Genomic DNA, 18649 nt, shown 5'->3' on the forward strand with positions numbered 1-18649 from the left:
TCATAAAATATACAGCAATCTCAGTAATGAAAGAATTCATTGGAGCTTTGAATTCACAGTTACATTTCCTATATACATGCTAGGTTCATCCCTCTTCAAGAAAAAAAAGCAAGGAAAAGAAGAAAATCTTTCCCACTCTATATGAATCTAGCAAATGTTTTGTACATATTTCCAGTTAAAATTATTTTCCAACAAAACGAAAAGGGTGTTTTAAATCACGAGTGGCTTCATCTTCTTCTTCTTTTTTTTTTAAAGTTAAAGCAAGCAAAACCTGTCAACAAACACTGACTAATATCAGACCACAAAATATCATTCAAACAGAAGAAAATCAAACGCCGTTGTGTCATTGGTTTACAGTGTTTCTTCTCAAAGAGCTGAGCCTCAGTATTGGATCAGTGCTTCTTAGAATTATTTCATTACTTACCTAGTGTGCATCCCTGTACTTTCACAGCTGCCTCTACAAACCCATGTTTTCTTAGTAACTAATGAAGGCACAAAAACACATAAATAGGAACTGAAAGTACACAAATAATTTATTCTCAGAAGACTAAACCGTAATGGACAGGTCAATATACAAAGTTAAAGTTGATCAACTTAAACCTCTTGCACACAGCAAATGCTTTTTTTCTTAATTAACTTAGATCAGAAAATCTGGTTTTTTTTCTTAGAGGAAGAGGAGTTTAAGACATGAAACGTGGGTATTTTAAAATTTTGATCTCAAAAAATAAACAATTTCCCCCCTGTACGACTTACAGATTTGAAGAACAAGCATAGTCTGGCAAATGTAGTGTGCGGTCTTTAACTCCTCCCAGAAGATTCTGAACAAAAATCTCTCTCCCCACCCAAACTAACCAATAAACACCAAAACTCATCTCATTTACACAGTTAAAACTGGGTTAAAATGCATCCACATCTTTTGGTCCCTGTCGGTTTAACTCTCTGAAGTGCTACCATTCCTCTTCAGCACGTTATTGCCGTACAAAAGTCACTGTCTGCCCAACAAGTTCAGTTTTGAAGCACTCAAGAAGTCAGTGTTGGTAACGCAGCGGTTACTGAGGTCCAGTATCAGCTGGAAGGACACCTGGTGCTGGGTGAGTCCGGGATGAGTGAGAGACAGCCTGCTGCACCTCCTCCCTCTCTTACTCTCTTGTTGGGGTGGACTCTTAAGGCTCCTGTGGGGGGGGCTTCTCTCTTCTTCTGCCCTCCCAAGCTGGCGGTGGGTAAGACACAGTGTGTGTTAATGCGTTCATCTCTCACTCTTGTTCCTCAGTACGTCTCTGAATCCGAGTCGTTGAGCTCCTCGTCCCGGTAGAAGCCCTCGTGATGGCCGATGTTGTTGAAGCTGCAGTAGGAGCTGTGTTCGTCGCGCAGCACGGGCAGGCTGTCAAAGGTAACACTCTTGGAAGGGCTAGTGGTGTAGTGGTTAATGGCACTGAAAGGAAGAGGGGGTGCCGGGGCGCATGGGGACACAGGCATCATGGTGGCCAGGATGAGGGCTAGGCAGTCTGCCACATCTTTGTTGGGGGCACAAGCCAAGGCTGGTGTGTAACCTGAAACAATAAATGCACGTTAATACAAATCAGCTCTAATGAAGTCATGTGTTTGCCAATGGTAGACTAAGGCACATCCTTTAATAATCGACCATCCATCGGTTTGAAACAGCAGCTGAATCTTTAGAGCTGGTTTCACAGAATGCTTTTAAATCAACTTTGAATAATAATAATCATCTTAAAAAAGAGATAAAAAAATAAAAAATCAACCATATCATTATCCTTTATTCAAAACAGGGAAAGGACCACTGACAGCAAGCTCTTCTCCCACCCCAATATAATTACATTTAACTTCTCAAAGAGGACTTCCTTGTATATTAAGGCAATATTAATATTAAGTATAGCATTTCTAATATGTTGTAACATCTTTAACTCTCACACCCAAGTGAAGTCCTATATGACCGACACAAAGATGAGAGTAAAAAGTGTCAATTTCACAAACGAGACCTTCAAAAAGTGGTCTAAAGACAGGTCTCAAGTACGACAACACAGCACTTAAAGAAAAATGTTATTTTGAATTTACCGTTTTCATCAACCGCGAGCACACTCGCTCCCTTCGCGAGCAGCTCTTGCACCACCACAGTAAGACCGTTTCTTGCAGCCACATGAAGGGGCCTTGAAATAAAGACAGAAAAGTCAGCATTTCCTTTTTGTATCTTTACATAATTTAAGTCATAAGAAAATACAGGAGACAGGACATCAAAAAAAGTGATACATACGTCTGTAAGGCGGCATTTGTGGCATTTATGAGGTTTCTATCTGTAATCTTTTCTAATATCAACAAGGCACTGGTTTCATGTCCCTGTAGAAAACGAGAAAAATACAATCAATACGTGAACAAACTCACGTATTAATGGTTTGAAAATAAACTTATACCACACACTTGAGGGAACAGAGCCATTATAATACACACCTTACTGCAGGCCAGATGAAGTGCGGTGTTCTTCACAGCATCCTGCAGAGTGAGGTCAGCTTTCGCACTACTCACCAGCAGCTCTAACAGCAACAACACAGCAAAAGTCGATCAGCGTTAATGCAACATTATTATTATTATTTTTTAAATAAAGCCAATGTGGATATTTGGCCGTCTGGAGGTTGGAGTAGATAGGCATTCGTACCGACAGCATTGGTCTGGCCGTTCTCGGCAGCCATCATGAGCGACGTCTTCCCAATGGAGTCAACACTGTTGACCTGAGCGTTGTGGCTCAGCAGCAGCTGGAGACACTCCACATGGTCAGTGAAGGCTGCTGCATGCAGTGGAGTCCTGCACAAATGTTTTCAGAACAAATCTCGTTTTAAATCAATTTTTAAGGTACCAAGTTTTTATTTACTAGACTGACTGCAGCATCAGGGAGCCACAATGGTCTTATGGCTGCAATACTGTCATACTTGACTTTTTATGAGCAGGTTTACCTGTTTTTACTGTCTTTGGCATTCACAATGGCAGGGCCCAGTGTGTCTATCAGCATCTCAGCCGCACCTTCGTTATCATGGATCCTAGAGAAGACAAAAAGCAGCAAGCTATTTAATCTGTTCAAGGCTCTGACCTTACACACATGAATGGAAACAGAAGAGCAGAGAAACTTACACAGCACAGTGAAGGGGGCTGAAAGAATTGCCTTCAGCTTTGTGAAAAACTTCTTGCTCCAGCAAAACCTCCACACATGTATCGTGACCTGCAGGAAACAAATGCAGAAATCTTTCTAATCTGGGTGCTCACAATCGGGGCTTATTTTGTCCCACATTGGTATTTCGGAATTCAAATTGGCACACTATATATTGCATGAAAGATAATACACAAACATGGAACATGAAGATTAAAATGTCATGTCTATTTTAAAACTGTTGTGCATAACTTCTGATGAAACAAATATCCGTACGAGTCAAATCATTGTCAAATGAGTTCACATTGCTCCTTAATCAGTTTCACACAACTCTCTGGGTTTTTTGATGTTGCTTTGCCCGGCAACATCCTTGTGCTGCACACAGGAATGATTATTTTTATGTAAGACAACAGCAACACTGCCCCATAAGCAAATTTGCAGCAACAAGTACCCATAAAAAGTTTCAGGAGTGAATTCAACTGCCCAAAAAACCTGGTTGTCCAGTTATGCATCGAAGCTTTAAACATATACTTGATTAAGAGTATCCAAACTTCATGTGTCTCTACCATTGTAGCAGGCCCAGTGAAGTGGGGTGTAGCCTTGGTTGTCTGTTAAAACAGGGAGTGTTTCCACTGATTGGGCAGCATGCAGCAGGCCTCCCAGTACCCCAGTGTGTCCACACGCTGCTGCCAGGTGGACCGGCGTGCGCCCTTTGCAGTCCCGCACCAAGAAGTTGCCGCTGTGCTGAAGCAGGGCCTCCACACATTCCTCATGACCGGTCACTGCCTGAGGTCAGAAAACAATGTTTATGAAAGACTAATTATACACTCAGTGATGATGAATTTGGAAGGAGTGTTTATGAATGTTTGAGCTGCTACCAAAACAGGGAGGGAGGGAGGGAGTGTGTGTTTATGATTCAGATCTAAAACCTTTATGTGATTAAGGTGACTATGATTCGACTTGTTTTGAAAAAAAAGTTGGTACAATAATAAAATCTGGACCATAACATCCAGTACTATATGTGAGAGTAGTGAGAGTAGTGTCCTTACTCCTCTGTGCAGGGCCGTCCTCCCCCACTTGTCTTTGGCTTCTACACTGGCTCCCTTATTTAAAAGGGAATACACACAGTCTGTGTGTCCACTCAGGACAGACAGCATGAGAGGTGTTCTAAAAGACAGGAAAAAGGTAACGTGAGCAAATATTCACATGAGGTTGAGAAAAAAAAAAAGAAAAAAAAAAATCCCCAACAAACTTGACTTACTGTCCATTCCCATCCTGAATATCCACAGCACTTTGAAGATCAGCATTCCCGATCAGCAAACGCAAACATTCTGAATGACCATTGGTAGCTGCACAGAAAGAAAAATGACACCTATTAGCATTTACTCATTATGATGTATTTAGATCTAAAAAAAAAAAAGTGATTTGTAGGCAAATTCATGAACCTGCAGCATGGATGGGGGTTCGCTTCAAAGTGAAGTCTTTGACTAGAATGGAGGCTCCTTGGTTAATCAGGACATCCACACACTCTACATGCCCCTTAAAGGCAGCCAGGTCCAAGGGTGTGCGCCCTTGGCTGTTTCTCACATCAAGATCCAGTAGAGATTGTACCAGAACCTCCATGGCTTGATGATGACCATGGTATGCCTGAAAGGTCGATTCACCATCATTTAGTCGACTCGCATCAAATCAGAATTAAGACGATGCTATTTTTAAAAGGATAAAACACACTACTCACAGCAAGGTGCAAGGGGCTGACGGGAGCTCTGACGTCAGTGTCATTCAGGATGTCTGTCCCTGAGGTTTCCATTAGCTGAATAAATTAAACACGATTAACATATTATCACTCTCATCTGTGAGATGTTCCCCATTTCACATGTTAAAAACCACAAAAAGGGCACATTGTACTTACCACATCTAGAGGGGTTTCACTTGCAATCTGTAAACAAGTAGGACAAGCGGCTGTCAGTACCTAAATATGGAAGCACTGAGTGTTGTGCATCATGTAGCCTAGAGTTAAGCTCTTACCAGTTCCAGACAGAGGCGATGTCCATACGCAGAGGCGTAGTGCACAGCATTGTAGCCCTGATTGTCACGGATCCCTGGATTTGCGTCGTTTCTCAGTAAGTATTCCAGGCACCTGCACATACAACAAAGAGGCCGTCGTCAAGGAAACGCGGTTGTCTTTGAACCATTAATTAGCATGACCAATAATGCGAGCCAGCTTTAATCCATAGAACCTTGAAGCATCACCCGCCTCCCACACAGCCATCATCCACCTTTAATAAGCAGAATATTTAGAAACATTACTGACTTTCCATCGGTGTCCGAGGCAGCAGCGTAGTGCAGAGGAGTGCAGCCACGCTCGTCTAGGTCATTGACGCTGGCACCGGAGCCCACCAAAGCAAACAGGCACTGGTAGTTACAGTTGGCAGCAGCGTAGTGCAGAGGGGTCCTGGAAAACCAAACATGACTCATTTCGCTGTGCAAATTTGACTAAGAAACTGCACAAAATCTTGATCCAAAAACCCAGCAGAAAGTGGTACAAACCTGCCAAAACTGTCCTTCCTATTAAAGTCCGCACCCGTGTTAAGAAGAAGATTGAGACATTCCAGGTTTCTGACAGGGTAAAAAAAAAAAGACTTTAATCATAAGCTGGTGAATGATATTATTTTTGTTATGGGTCATGAACTTTATCTTTAACATTAGAATTAATATTTAGTAATCAAGTGTCCTATACTAACCCTCCAGCAGCTGCAGCATGTAAACAGGTCCTTCCAAAGTCATCAGGAGTATCAATATCAAAACCTGCAAAGATTAAATAATTATAAACAAGATCCGACATAGATGATATTTTAAAGAGCAACAGGAATAAAGAGTTGCTCACCTGAAGACAGAAGCTTTCGGCAGCAGTCAGAGAATCCACTGAGAGCAGCCAAATGCAGCGGAAACATACCATGAACTCCTCGTCTGCAAAAGACACCATCAAGCTGATTTAGGCAGCATCACACAAATATCACCAGAGCCTGACTATGGTTAAAAAAAACGTTCTAGTTCAGATCTCTCTGTATCAGTTACACAACGGTCAATACATGTGGGCTTTGGAAAGGTTTAAACATGCAGCTCTTTCACATTGCTGGTGAAGCGGTTGCAGAAAAAGTGCAGGTTCATGATCACTCACTTAGCCGTGTCAGCTCTGTTGGTGATGAGTGTATTGATGAGGAGCTCATGTCCGTATCTGGCCGCAATGTGCAGTGGTGTATTTCCATTTTTATCTTCACAGTCAATCTCGGCACCTTTCAGATGAAAACAGACCACTTAGCAAGTGTTACACGTGGAATTGTGGTATATTGAAGTAATAGAGGAGCTCACCATTCTCAATGATTGCCTGAGACCTAGAAAACCTCCCGTGGATGGCTGTCATGTGGAGCGGAGTCTTACCGTCTTTACTCTAAGATCAAATAAAAACATGGTGTTTTTTTATATTATTATTTAGTGTAATTACTTTACAACACAACTAAATATTTGGACCATTTGTTTAAACACTGCTTTTTAGGCCCATTCTGTTTTTATCCGTTGGCTCTTACCCCTTGGAACAAGAGTTAGCGGTTAAAATCTACCTTTCAAATGTACGAAATGGGACACCCCTTCAAGAATGCTCGTCTGCAGCAAGGAGGCAACGCGTCAGAAAACTTCTTCAATGCCTAGGGATACTGTAGTAGTACTGTAGTAGTAGTAGTAGTGTAATTGGATTCAGTTACTCTACTTCATACCATCCATCCATCATCAATCACTTATGCAAGACTGTGTCAGAGGGGTAGCAGCACGAGCAGGGGGCCCAGACTTCCCTTTCCCTGGCCACATTGTCTAACTCCGACTGGGGGGAGATCCCCATGCGCTCCCATGCCACCGAGCAGATATAATCTCGCCATGTAGACCTTGGTCTCCTCCCTGTTGGACGTGCCATATACCCCTCTGTTTCAGGTTTGCCACTGAAAAATCCTCCCTCTACCTCAAAATGAATTGGGACACTACACACATTACAGAGGGGTAGGGCTAAGTGGTAGGGGCAATGGGTGAAATAGGATTGAGCATGAATTATAAAAAAAAAAAAAAAATCACAAACATTTCAGCTGTGAGATACCCATTTCCAACTTATAACTTAAAACAGAGAGAGGTGTCATTCTGGATTCACTCACCTTAATGTTGACATCAGCCCCATTGCATACTAGCAGTTCAAGACAAAGTGCTCCATGGCGGGAGGCGGCGGTGAAATGAAGAGGTGCAAAGCCCTTCTCGTTCACCTGGTTGACATTAGCTCCACATTCAATAAGCTCGTTCACCACCACATCCTGCCCGTTGTAGCAGGCCACGTGGAGAGGTGTGTTGCCATATGCATTGGGCTCATTTATCTAGATGGTGAAATTGGCAACAACAACAAAAAAAAAACAGCAAATGGTTATGACACCAAGTTCAAGATAAATGGCTAAAAGTTCACATCTCTAAAACACAAAGCTTGATTTATACTCCGTTGCTTAACACTTTTGATAACTGATAACCCGATTGACACGTCCATCTGTCAGATTGTTAAGCTGGATCTAAATGTGTGCATTTATTTTATTGATTTAACTGAGGAAAAAGACATTTTGCATTTACTTTAACTGAGGGGATAAAGTGAGTACAGGAAAACGCAGGTGCATGTTTTTTCATGTTAATTTCTGTCCCTCAGTACATTTGACAGTGTTAAGCGTCTGTGTATAAACCAGACTTGACAACGTCAACAGTTTAATGCCAATACGGTTGTGGTTGGGACTTACATCAACCCCCAAGTCAAGGAGGTATTTGACAACACTAATCATTCCACTAGAGGCTGCTGCGTGTAGTGGAGTATAAGATTTCTTATCTTTGCAGGCCACCTCAGCTCCATGAGACGCCAGCAGCTTCACCACTTCTATGTGCCCTGAAGATAAAAAGAGAAATATTCAATTTTAGGATTATGTTATCAATAGATTATCAAGTATTTCACATTGTTATATTTTGCAGTTTCTTTTAGCTAGCATCTAAAAAGACAACAACAATTTGCTGAATGCGATCAGATCTTGATATCTAAACAAAAGTATTCATTTCAAGATTTTGCTTTTAATGCTTTGACAAATACTCAAATAATTGTGAAAAAACAGACACAATTTCTTCTCTAATTCAATCCTGGCGACCGTAATTGGGAACAGGATCACAAGAACTCTTGAAGTTGCATAGTAAAAATGTAAAAACCCATGTGGTTTATTTATTACCCATGTAGGCTGCCCAGTGGATTGCACGACGGTCCTTCTTGTCGAAGGCATTTATGTTTGCTCCTCTCGAAAGCAAGAGTCTCACCATCTAAAAGAAGCAACAGATTAAAAACAGATATGAGGGAGGATGTCATGGAGAGTTTCAACACGAACAAACTGAAGTCCATGTGCCTTTGAGTCAGCGTTGCCTTGATAATACAGGTAACAGACTGATTCTCTGGATCACGTAAATGCACACAGGTAACTTAAATTAAACACAGAGTACATAGTACATGCAGAGTGTTTCAAGATATGCACAGGGTATGTTAAAGGTTAGTATTTATTGATTTGCATGAAAACAAAACTACATGAAACCTGGTCACTTTTAAGACAAGCGATTTGCATGTGAATAAATGACCGCAATGACCCTTTGTGTCCCTTGCATGCAAGGTATGTGATTGGGTAAACACAGTGTGTTCCGTCACTGCCCTCCACTGTGCGACCATTTTATGAATGACAGCCTTCACTGTTCACTGGGAAAAATTATTATTGACATATGTGTTCTTTTCTAAAGGAGCTTGTGCAAATCTAGATCACCCTGCTTTTTTCTTTCTTCTTACAATACACTGATAAATAATACAGGAAAGACTAATGCAGTGTTGCTGTTAGGAGGAAACAACTTCTGGTAAAGAGAACCAATCATTAAACACTTCGCTTCTTCTCAAACGGGCAAATTTGAAGCCATTGTTAATTTGTTCTGTATGGTACGTGGTACAATGCCCAGTGTGTTTACACATTTATGAGGCAAGAACTTCCCCTCAGTAACACACCCAACACTGAGCCCTGTTGTTATGGTTTGACAGTGAAAGGTTTGTGTTTGTTGTACATGCTCTCAGGAGTAGATTAATCATCGTATTTGTCATTATGAACAGCATTGAAGTGACTTCAGTTTTTAAACACAATCCAGACAAAACAGGCAGTATAGCCACACAGTGAGTACCAGCCCTTTCAGTTAGGGCCAATTTGGGTTTCTCACACAACTCTATATTCAAATTGCTATTCAAGAACAAATAAATAAAAACACCAATGGTAGAACACAGCCCATTAGGAAGGTCTATTCATTTGAGTAGTCCGAGTGAAACAAACAAACAGGGGAGAGACGGCAGAGAGACAATATCCTGGAAATTAGTGAAGGAAAAATAATAGGGAAAGTAAAAGAAAGGGGTGTTAAGGTTGTTTAATTACTAAACTGGACACAATCTTACCTCCAGGTGACCGCTGAAGGCTGCGTGGTGCAGCGCAGTCCGGCCCGCTCTATCCGACACATTCACATTGCTGAGGAGGGGGACGAGGGCTTCGGCGCAGCGCACGGCCTTATTGGCTGCAGCAATGTGAAGCGGCGTCTGCCAGTTCTTGTCTCGGGCGTTTACGTCTGCCGAGTGTTTCAGCAAAACCTGGACGGCCTCCTGCAAGAAGTCGCCACGTTAAGGTGTGAGCTGTTTTTCGGGTGAGTAAAACGGAGATGTGATTGAGAATAAGAGGAGCATTCACATACCTCACTACATGAGGCCACAGCCCGGTGGAGAGGAGTGAGCCACTTGTTATCTTTGGCATTTACTCTGCCGCCTACAAGTCAGAGAACATTGGATGTCAGACTGTGTAGGGTTATACAGATGAATTACCTATATTACATTATAAGAAAATGACTGAAGACTTCTCTTATAATGAGTAAATAGCCATACTATTATTGTGTCTTTTAACAAGACAAATTCTTCCTTTTTTTGGGACCCGACCCAGTTTCATTTATTATAGTAATATACAATTTAGCAGGACTCTTCATTGAAATATTTTCACAATAAAAATGAATTGATTCAGGGAAGTGAATAGGTAAAATGCTTTTAAAGGAAATGTTGGATTTGTGGCTTGAGGACCAGAGTCCACCCATAATCTCGAGGCACGCATAGTTTTATCTAAAAATACTGTTTTTAAATGAAAAATTTGAAGTCTGTAAGAAAAGAGGAAACTGCAGCATGCACATAGAGCGATTTCACAATGTTGAATCCAGATTTAACATCTGTTTTATGAATGCCAGATTTGGAATATTCCTTTAATATTAAAAATGCTCATCATTCACCAAAACCTTACAGAGGAAAGAGAAACATATGTCCAATCTTACAGCTATCTAAAGCTTGATTTGTGACATCATTTATAATAGTACGGCTGAATAGTCTTGGCAGTTATTTCTCCTTTGTAAAAACATACCTGAAAGAATCAACAGTTCCACAATTTCAGCATCTCCAAGATACGCAGCAGCATGCAGAGGAGTTCGCTTCTCGTTGTCCTGAAGAAAGTGAAAAGAAAAACACACATCATTGAAAAAGACGCAAAAACACCTTGCGCTGCTCAAACTTAACCTTGTATCCCTTTCTCACTTCATGAAAAAGAGAAATATGGAACACCGATTAGCTTGCTGTTTGCAATGCACAGTCACCATTCATGGCAAGTTTCAGTGACTAGAAAAGCCCTCCATGAAACATGAACAAGAACAAACCAGCCTTATTTTGAAACAAACACACAATGCAGTAATTGTGAGGAATGTAATAAAATAAGTAGAGCCAAAAACCCCAAAACATGATGTTTTTTAATCTGCAAATAGTGGCTAAAAGAATTGCACATTACAGGTTTTATTTCAGTTGTTTAGAAGATAAAAAGAATCAGAGGAAATTGATTCAGATTAGTGAGAAAGATTACCTGTGCATTCACATCCTCTTTTTTGAAAATGAGTGAGCGTACTTCATCTGGGTCTACGTTGAAAATAGCTTTCAGCAAAGGAGGCTGTAAAAGAAAAACTGAGTCAGACTGACATTGTCAATAGTATAACATTTGACAAAACAATAAGCATTCAAGTTGCAACACAGACTTCTGGATCCTGGCCATCAAACACGACCATACGCACGACTCATTTACTCTGAGATCACAAAATCATGTTTGAAAAAGTCCTAAATATCATTATTTAAAATCACAAAAAAGGCAGAGACTTTTTACAAATCAAAGAATGGTGAGGACTGACTGCAAAGATCGATAGTTGTGAATGCTGAAGAATGCCATTTTCTTACGGCCAGAGAAAGCACATTGTGACAATGTCACAAAGAGAAATAACATCTTGTATGTTATATAACATTTTAATCTTTAGAAGACCGCACGTCCAGCCATGCGCTCCATATAACTTATGGATGAGAAAAAGCATCAGTTTTTCTCCACATTGATTTTAAACTTGCTTAAGGAAGCAAAGATGGTAAAAATCAATCAAGGTTTCCTAAACATAACCCGAGTAAAGGAGAAGGTTGCTGAAATCCTGAGGAATGACCTTTAAGGATCATGTCATTCCTATTCCGAGTTCTTTATCAACCGGCCGCACCTTTCTGCAGGGAGTATGCACAGAGAAAATACAATTGTGTAAGTTTGCAATATTTTCAGCATTCTCATTATGTAAAAACAAAACAAAAAACGAATATGTTTGAAGCAGTGTTTACTGCAGTCTTACCCATGTGTCAGTAGCTAATATGATTATGTGAGACACTGTTGCAGCATTTTGCTAATACTTCCTGAAAGACGAGGCTTTCAGGCTTTCACATCACCCATAATGTCTCCCAGTGTGTAGGAGCTTAAAACTCTCAGCACAAGAGGATTAAAACTTGACAGCCTTTTTGCCAATACTTCCTGTAAGATGAGGCCTTCTCATAACACCCACAGTGTCTCTTAAGAGTGAGTTAAAATGAAAACTTCCAATGCAACAGGAATAAAACTTGACAGATTATCTGGAGCAGCCATTCCCAGAGACTGGGTTGAGACCCGCACCGCAGATGGGTCATGACAGATATTTTTGGGATGCCAAACAACATTACTGAATTTTTTCCAGCCTTTTACTTGACATTTATATCTGACTTCAGTTAAGATTCTAAAAGAAAAGAAAAAAAGCCATGGTGACCAGATATTTCTTTCTGCAAGTAATCAATTCAGAAATACCGGTGAGCTATTATTAAGCTCATTAGATGTGAAAAATCTGCATCATTTATTCAAACAGTAATGTCAAGAAATACCGAGAGCCAGTGGGGTTTAGATTCACCTGCTACACTGGCTGGCAGGAATAAAAACGTGACTTTTTGTATGCCATCAATGCACCTTTGCTGGACAAGAGGGGGACTATTTAAACACATAACATACAATCAATTTGATGAGCTGGATTGGATTCATGCATGAAGAACGATGCAGCACGCAGAGCACATTTGTTCATTGAAATCTCATACTTCAATTAACGCGTCATGCTGCTACCCAGCCAGCTGATTAGCTAATGTGAAGCCTTGTAGCTTATGAGGCCTCATGTGCAAAAGGAATCCAGATCATTTACATACTTTTCAAACTATATCAAACAGAACCAGCTATGTTCAGATCGAAGTCATTTTTCTGAACCGCTTCCAAAGACATTTTTAGCAGCTCACACCCACATTGTTATCTAATACCATTTACATGGTACTCAAATTGAGCCTGTGGTCAAAATCAATTGTACTGCATGTCCATTTAAAGTTCGTTGAAACCAACAGGTCAAGATATGCATCGTCTGTGTGTGCAAAGTTGAGCCACATGTTTAATTGCAGCACTAAGCACTAAGTATTATGCAACCATCACCAGTTTCTCTAAAAACACAAGACAGTCATTTCATTCACTTATTCGACTGCCCATGGATATCTGTAGGGTGCAATAAAGGTCAAGTAAATATGGAAAATTTCAGGGCAACAAGAAGGCTCTTGTGTGTCAGACACGGATTTTAGACGATTTCTGAGTTCGCCTGAAGGATGAACAAATCGACATTTTGTTGTTTTCAATGCTCCAGTCCTGCATGACTGGTGTAGGAGACTTGTGTGTCTTTCGCTGCAGGACAGTGTACCTCCTCTCCTCATACAAGCCAGCCTAGTTAATACCATCACCATGGAGACAGCTCTTTGGCACTGGCTCACTGGAGCTCAGGCACACGATCATTCAAGCACACACACAATGAACGACACATGAAGGTACATCTAATACAAGAATAGCAGGCATGTGCAAAACACCATCCTTGAATGACAACAGAAAGCTATTCTTGTTTTCACAAGTAGGTGGTAAGTGATTAAAGTTGATAGGGGCCACATGTCTAATACTGTCACACTGCCAATCACCTCTCACATGTATAACCATTGCCTGCAAGTAGATTGTTTCGAAAAGTAGAAATAGAAACCGTTTAATAAGAAACAAAACCATCGAAACTATATTAAAAGAAATACACGTCTTATTTACTGCAGTGTTCGCAAGGGGAACAGACACTGAAAGCTGGGACGGAAGGAAGGACATAACTGCTATGAGCTAGCTATAAATATACCTTTATACAGTTGTCGCAGTAACACCACGATCAACAGATCGCGTTGGTTGTTATGGCAGCCCCTTTATACACATTACAGGGGTTAAGCGGCTATTATTACATCAGTGAGACACTTCGAAGCGACAATCAAGCCCAGTTTTGTATGGAATGTTCACGTTACGCACAGGCTCTGGCTAATCGCTGGATAAATGGAGGGGTCATCTGGATATAACTCTATAACCGCTGGAGCATGTGTCTCAGTAAATGTGATGCCACTTATAAATCACTAACAACATGGCTTCGATTACTATTCACATAGAGCACTATACCTACATCCAGCCTCATAAGTCACCTCTTCATACATATATATGTATATATTTATAGCTCCATGATAAATGTTTTAGGAAACGCTTCCGTTTCTGTGAATAGCCGGGGAGACTCGTATTACATTCCACTGGCGAGTGTTGAAATCGAGGCAGCTAGCTAGCTAACGATAGCCAGCATCCAACACTAGCTTAAACTTGGGTGAGCTTTTGACAACAACAACCACTCACCTGGTCTCGAATTTTGAGAACCACCATATTTCTGAGATTTTAGCTGTTCTCACGCAGATTCATAAAGGGAGATGATCAGCCTCCTTCCCAACAGCAGTGTTTGATCACTCTCTCCGTAGCTCTCCCGCTGCTTCGCTGGAGGCCTAGCGTGACGCTAACTTAGCTCTTTCTGGCTAGCTCCCTAACCTATGGCATGAAAGCGAAAGAGTAGCGGAAACTCCATAACATTGCCGCCACCATACTTCGCCCCCCAAAAAGACGCGACGCCATTGGTCAGACGCGCGGGACTTGCCAGTAAGAGAGTTTCGCATGGGCCATTACCAACAGCGCAATATGACAGACACACCGGGTTAAACATTGCACCGCTGTCTGCGTTCATGTCAAAATGAACATGTGTTACGCACATTTAAATTAATTAACACGTAAAATACAAGCTTATTATTATTGCGCTGTTAAATAAAAAAAATAGGGGGCGTTGTGACTTCGCCAAGTTGTCCGCTTTTTGTTGACAACTACTTGTTTGAGTTAAAAACAGTGACTTGTGTTGAAGTTGCACTTAAACAGTTATGCTAGCAGAAGGAGAACATGACACAAGACCATCATTTGACCTCACTCACTCAAGAAGTTACGTGCAGGTAGGCTCTCAACGATTAATTAAATTCTTATTAAATAACCGAATGAATTAACACTTTTTTTTGATAAGCGTTTGTGTTGTTTGCTTGTATTTTTTAGTTTCTGGACAAAACAAAAACATTTGTTGACGTTGTCGTTTGCAAGTTTCTGGTCAACATTTTACACATTTGGTCATATTTCATGGATTAAATAATGGATTACCTGAAACAAATAATGGACAAATTAAATAATGATGTTCGTTGGCTACAGCCCTATATGACACCACTAAACAGGGGTCTTATACTCAAATGACCTGGGGGCCACTGAGTGTCCAGTCTGGTCAGGACTATAAATAAAATAAAAATGTATATTTTGATATGAAACAATACATAGTTTACAATAAAAAAGAATGCATTTATAATGAAACATTAATCTGCACATAATAAAAACAGACAGCAATAATAATTACAACTTTATTTTAAGTGGAGGGCCGCAATAAATTGATTTGGGGGGGCCGCAAGTTTGAGACTTCTGCACTAAAACCTCCCATGATCCCATCATGATTACCTGGCCCCATGGAAGCTGGGAGAGCAGTTTTAAAGTGTGATGCTTACACATATCTCACCCACCAAAATGTCCTTATTATCTTTATTAATTAATTTCCTCCAATAATAAAACAAACAACAGTACATACAGTCCTCAGGTGTGTCCTATATAGTTGCCCAATTAATAATTTGACACATCTTACTGGTTTAATAAACATATGTAGTCTAATGTGAAAGTAAAAGACCATTTTTGAGAAACACCATTTCAGATGCTCTGTAACTTGCAGCTGCACTAGTCTATTGGTTTTTAATGCTGAATGTTGCAGGTCCTGTAACCTAACACGAGTGTATAGTGAAATATGGCCCTCTAGTGTTTTAGCCTTCAACTACAAGCTGGCTTCATAAACAGATGATGGACATGAGGTTTAATAGACACTTAGATGTAGAAAACAAAAACCAAATACATGTAAATGTATCAACTTGTAGCGTCATTAATTTAGGGAGAAATATTAATGCTACGGTCTAAGATTCAGACCTACACAAGATTAATTCCCTATAATTGGAAACTCTGTCCTGTATTACATCCTGTAATACTGTTGAAGAATAAAAAAGTGAGTTCCGATGTGGGAAATTTTTCGTTTCGGCAGCAGCGGCAGCAGTCATGATAGTAACAATTAAAAGTAATTTTTGGTAAGCATGCATTGTAAACATAAGGAAATATGAAGAACACTGAGTGGATGATCTGTAATTTTCTCTGTACTGCACAGTGCAAACACTGCACACACTGCTGGCAGGGGTTACATTATGTGAGTACTGTGTGTGTGTGTGTGAGTATTATGTTGAGGGTTCTACCATTTAATAAAGTACTGTGAGGTTATGTCATAATGCAATGTTATTTGAATTTTACAGCTCAGGCTACCCTGCATGTAGAAAAACTGATTATTCCTTGGTGGATTGTAAATAATCCCCCAAGTGTAGTGCGTTCTTCTATAAAACGTCAGAAAAGCAGTAAAGAAAACAGTACCGTTACTGTGAGAGTGAGGGAGGTATAAGGGTATTTATGTAAGAATGTACATTATGTTCACCACCAGGCAACTTTCCAGAGCAGGCTCATATTTCAAGGCCCTGGAAACAAAGAAAGAGGAGAGGGAAAAGTTTGCGGCAGCTATGCTGATTATTTTTGGTGTAGGTTGGGTGCCTTTGCAGGGGGTAATCCTTCTGGATCTGTCCCTAAGCCCCCTGAAGGCCACAGTATCCACAGCAGGAATACTTTCTCACTGGGGAGGCTGTGCTGGGGGAAAGTGGTTCCCACAAATTAAGAGGAGAAGCTACTCACAGAGAGGTAATGAAGAAAACAGATGCTTATGCACATACCTTCTCAGTCTCCACCCCTCTGTAAACCTGCTCCCCTGCCCCTGTGTTTACACCCTACATGTTTACAGGGCCAACTGTATGAGGGCATGTGTGAGAAAGAAAAAAAGAAAGACAGCTGTAGCTCCCACTGCTTCTAACCAAAGGGTAATAATGTAAGATCAATAGATGCATAACAATGATAAACAATTGATCATATATTTATTATATATTATTATACCCTTCACTGTGATCAAAGCTATAATAACACTTCTTGTACTTTATATTGCAGATGCAAATTCATAGTTTTCATTCATAAGTTTCATTAAGTTTATTTTCGTAACACTTCTCTGTATAGTGGCTTTGGGTTCAGAGCTATTATACCAAATATAATTATATATATTTTTTATTAGTAAAACGAGATACTTCAACTTCTTCTTTCAGGGTAAACCACTGGGTGATATCCTGCTCAGTGCACACCCAGGTGTCGTTCTTTACTAAGTTTTTGGGGGGGACATCTCAAACACACTTTCCCATATCTGCAAAAATACAGTAATATATGCTGACAATGACATTTACACACATATATTCATCTATGAAGACTGCTGCAAAGCTCATGACATTTTTGCCTATGCTGAGAAATGACATGGTCCTAGTGTCTCTGTACCAGCTGTGAGGTCCTCCACGGAGACGAGGCAGCCACAGTGACAGGCATGCAAGATCACGCCTCAGATTCGCTGATGTTTGGCTGTGCCCCTGTATGACCAGCCGTCAGGATGAGAGATAGCAAACAGCTGGAAAAGTCAGGGGCCCGTAGTGAAAGTGGCGTACCCACTTGCTCTGTCCCAGCTGCCGTAGGACAGAAGAAAGATGAGAAGAGCAGGAGAATTCAATTTCAGCATATATCCCATCCCTGCTCCTGGAGTGTCCATGCAGTGCCAGAGGCCACTTAATCGGCATATAAATCAAAATATTTGTCTCCTAAAAAAGTATTAGGGCAGCGCTGGTATAACAAGGGTTAAAATATCCAAACATCCAAACACACTGTGGTGTGTGATGTGCAGTGATGTGGGAAACAGGTGAACAGAGACAAGAGAGGTGCTTTGTTCTTCTGGAGGGAAGACATTTGTCCAGCGGGCCACACCGTTAACGAAGGAGAGCTACCGAAGAATGCTTTGAAGTGACACGTAAAAATGTGAGACCATGGACAGCAGGAGATTTATGACGATGACTAATTTCCAAATAATCCCTGCTAATCACACAGTCAGTCGGGCCCTTTAAAATTCCCACCACTGGGCACTTACTGTAAATTATAAATCCAGATCAGTGGGAAAACGGAGGCTTCACAGTTCATTATTTTTACATGATTATACTGAATAGCCAATGTACAATTCATACATTTTTATTACCATTTGGTGCGACAAGGTTGAACACCCAAAGTCCCCAGTGTAGTCCAAGCAAAATGACACTACGTAGCATGACCAGTAGATGGCACCATTTCCATTTTATGTAAGGTCTTACTTGGCCTTGTGGAGCTACAGGTGCTATTTTTAGGAGGTGCACCATTGCAAACTGTATTATTTGGTTGCTGCAGCTGTCACATTGAGGACTTTTATGCTTTCATACAATAACAGATAGATAGATAGATAGATAGATAGATAGATAGATAGATAGATAGATAGATAGATAGATAGATAGATAGATAGATAGATAGATAGATAGATAGATAGATGTAAAAGCAGTTTAAAATAATACAATTATCCCACTGCATA

The 18649-nt window shown here is 40.6% G+C and overlaps 1 protein-coding gene across 1 annotated transcript; it reads right to left on the reverse strand.

Annotated features, from left to right (window-relative positions):
* Positions 1-18: 18 nt before the first annotated feature.
* Positions 19-14530, reverse strand: ankrd28b (ankyrin repeat domain 28b). Its single transcript, XM_083892417.1, has 28 exons — positions 14371-14530; positions 11176-11259; positions 10687-10765; positions 9980-10050; positions 9690-9890; positions 8446-8533; positions 7972-8114; positions 7354-7566; positions 6527-6605; positions 6336-6450; positions 6042-6124; positions 5899-5962; positions 5705-5773; positions 5469-5609; positions 5183-5294; positions 5067-5093; positions 4893-4967; positions 4600-4801; positions 4416-4503; positions 4204-4321; positions 3721-3940; positions 3139-3226; positions 2964-3047; positions 2669-2814; positions 2464-2546; positions 2270-2352; positions 2074-2165; positions 19-1550 (listed from the first exon to the last, which is right to left on the reverse strand). Exons 1-28 carry the CDS (start codon positions 14395-14397, stop codon positions 1267-1269), a joined length of 3159 nt encoding a protein of 1052 aa, XP_083748543.1. The 5' UTR covers positions 14398-14530; the 3' UTR covers positions 19-1266.
* Between the last annotated feature and the right edge of the window lie 4119 nt (positions 14531-18649).

The sequence above is a fragment of the Microchirus variegatus genome (assembly GCF_963457635.1).
Source record: "Microchirus variegatus genome assembly, chromosome: 1".
Classification (NCBI taxonomy): Eukaryota; Metazoa; Chordata; class Actinopteri; order Pleuronectiformes; family Soleidae; genus Microchirus; species Microchirus variegatus.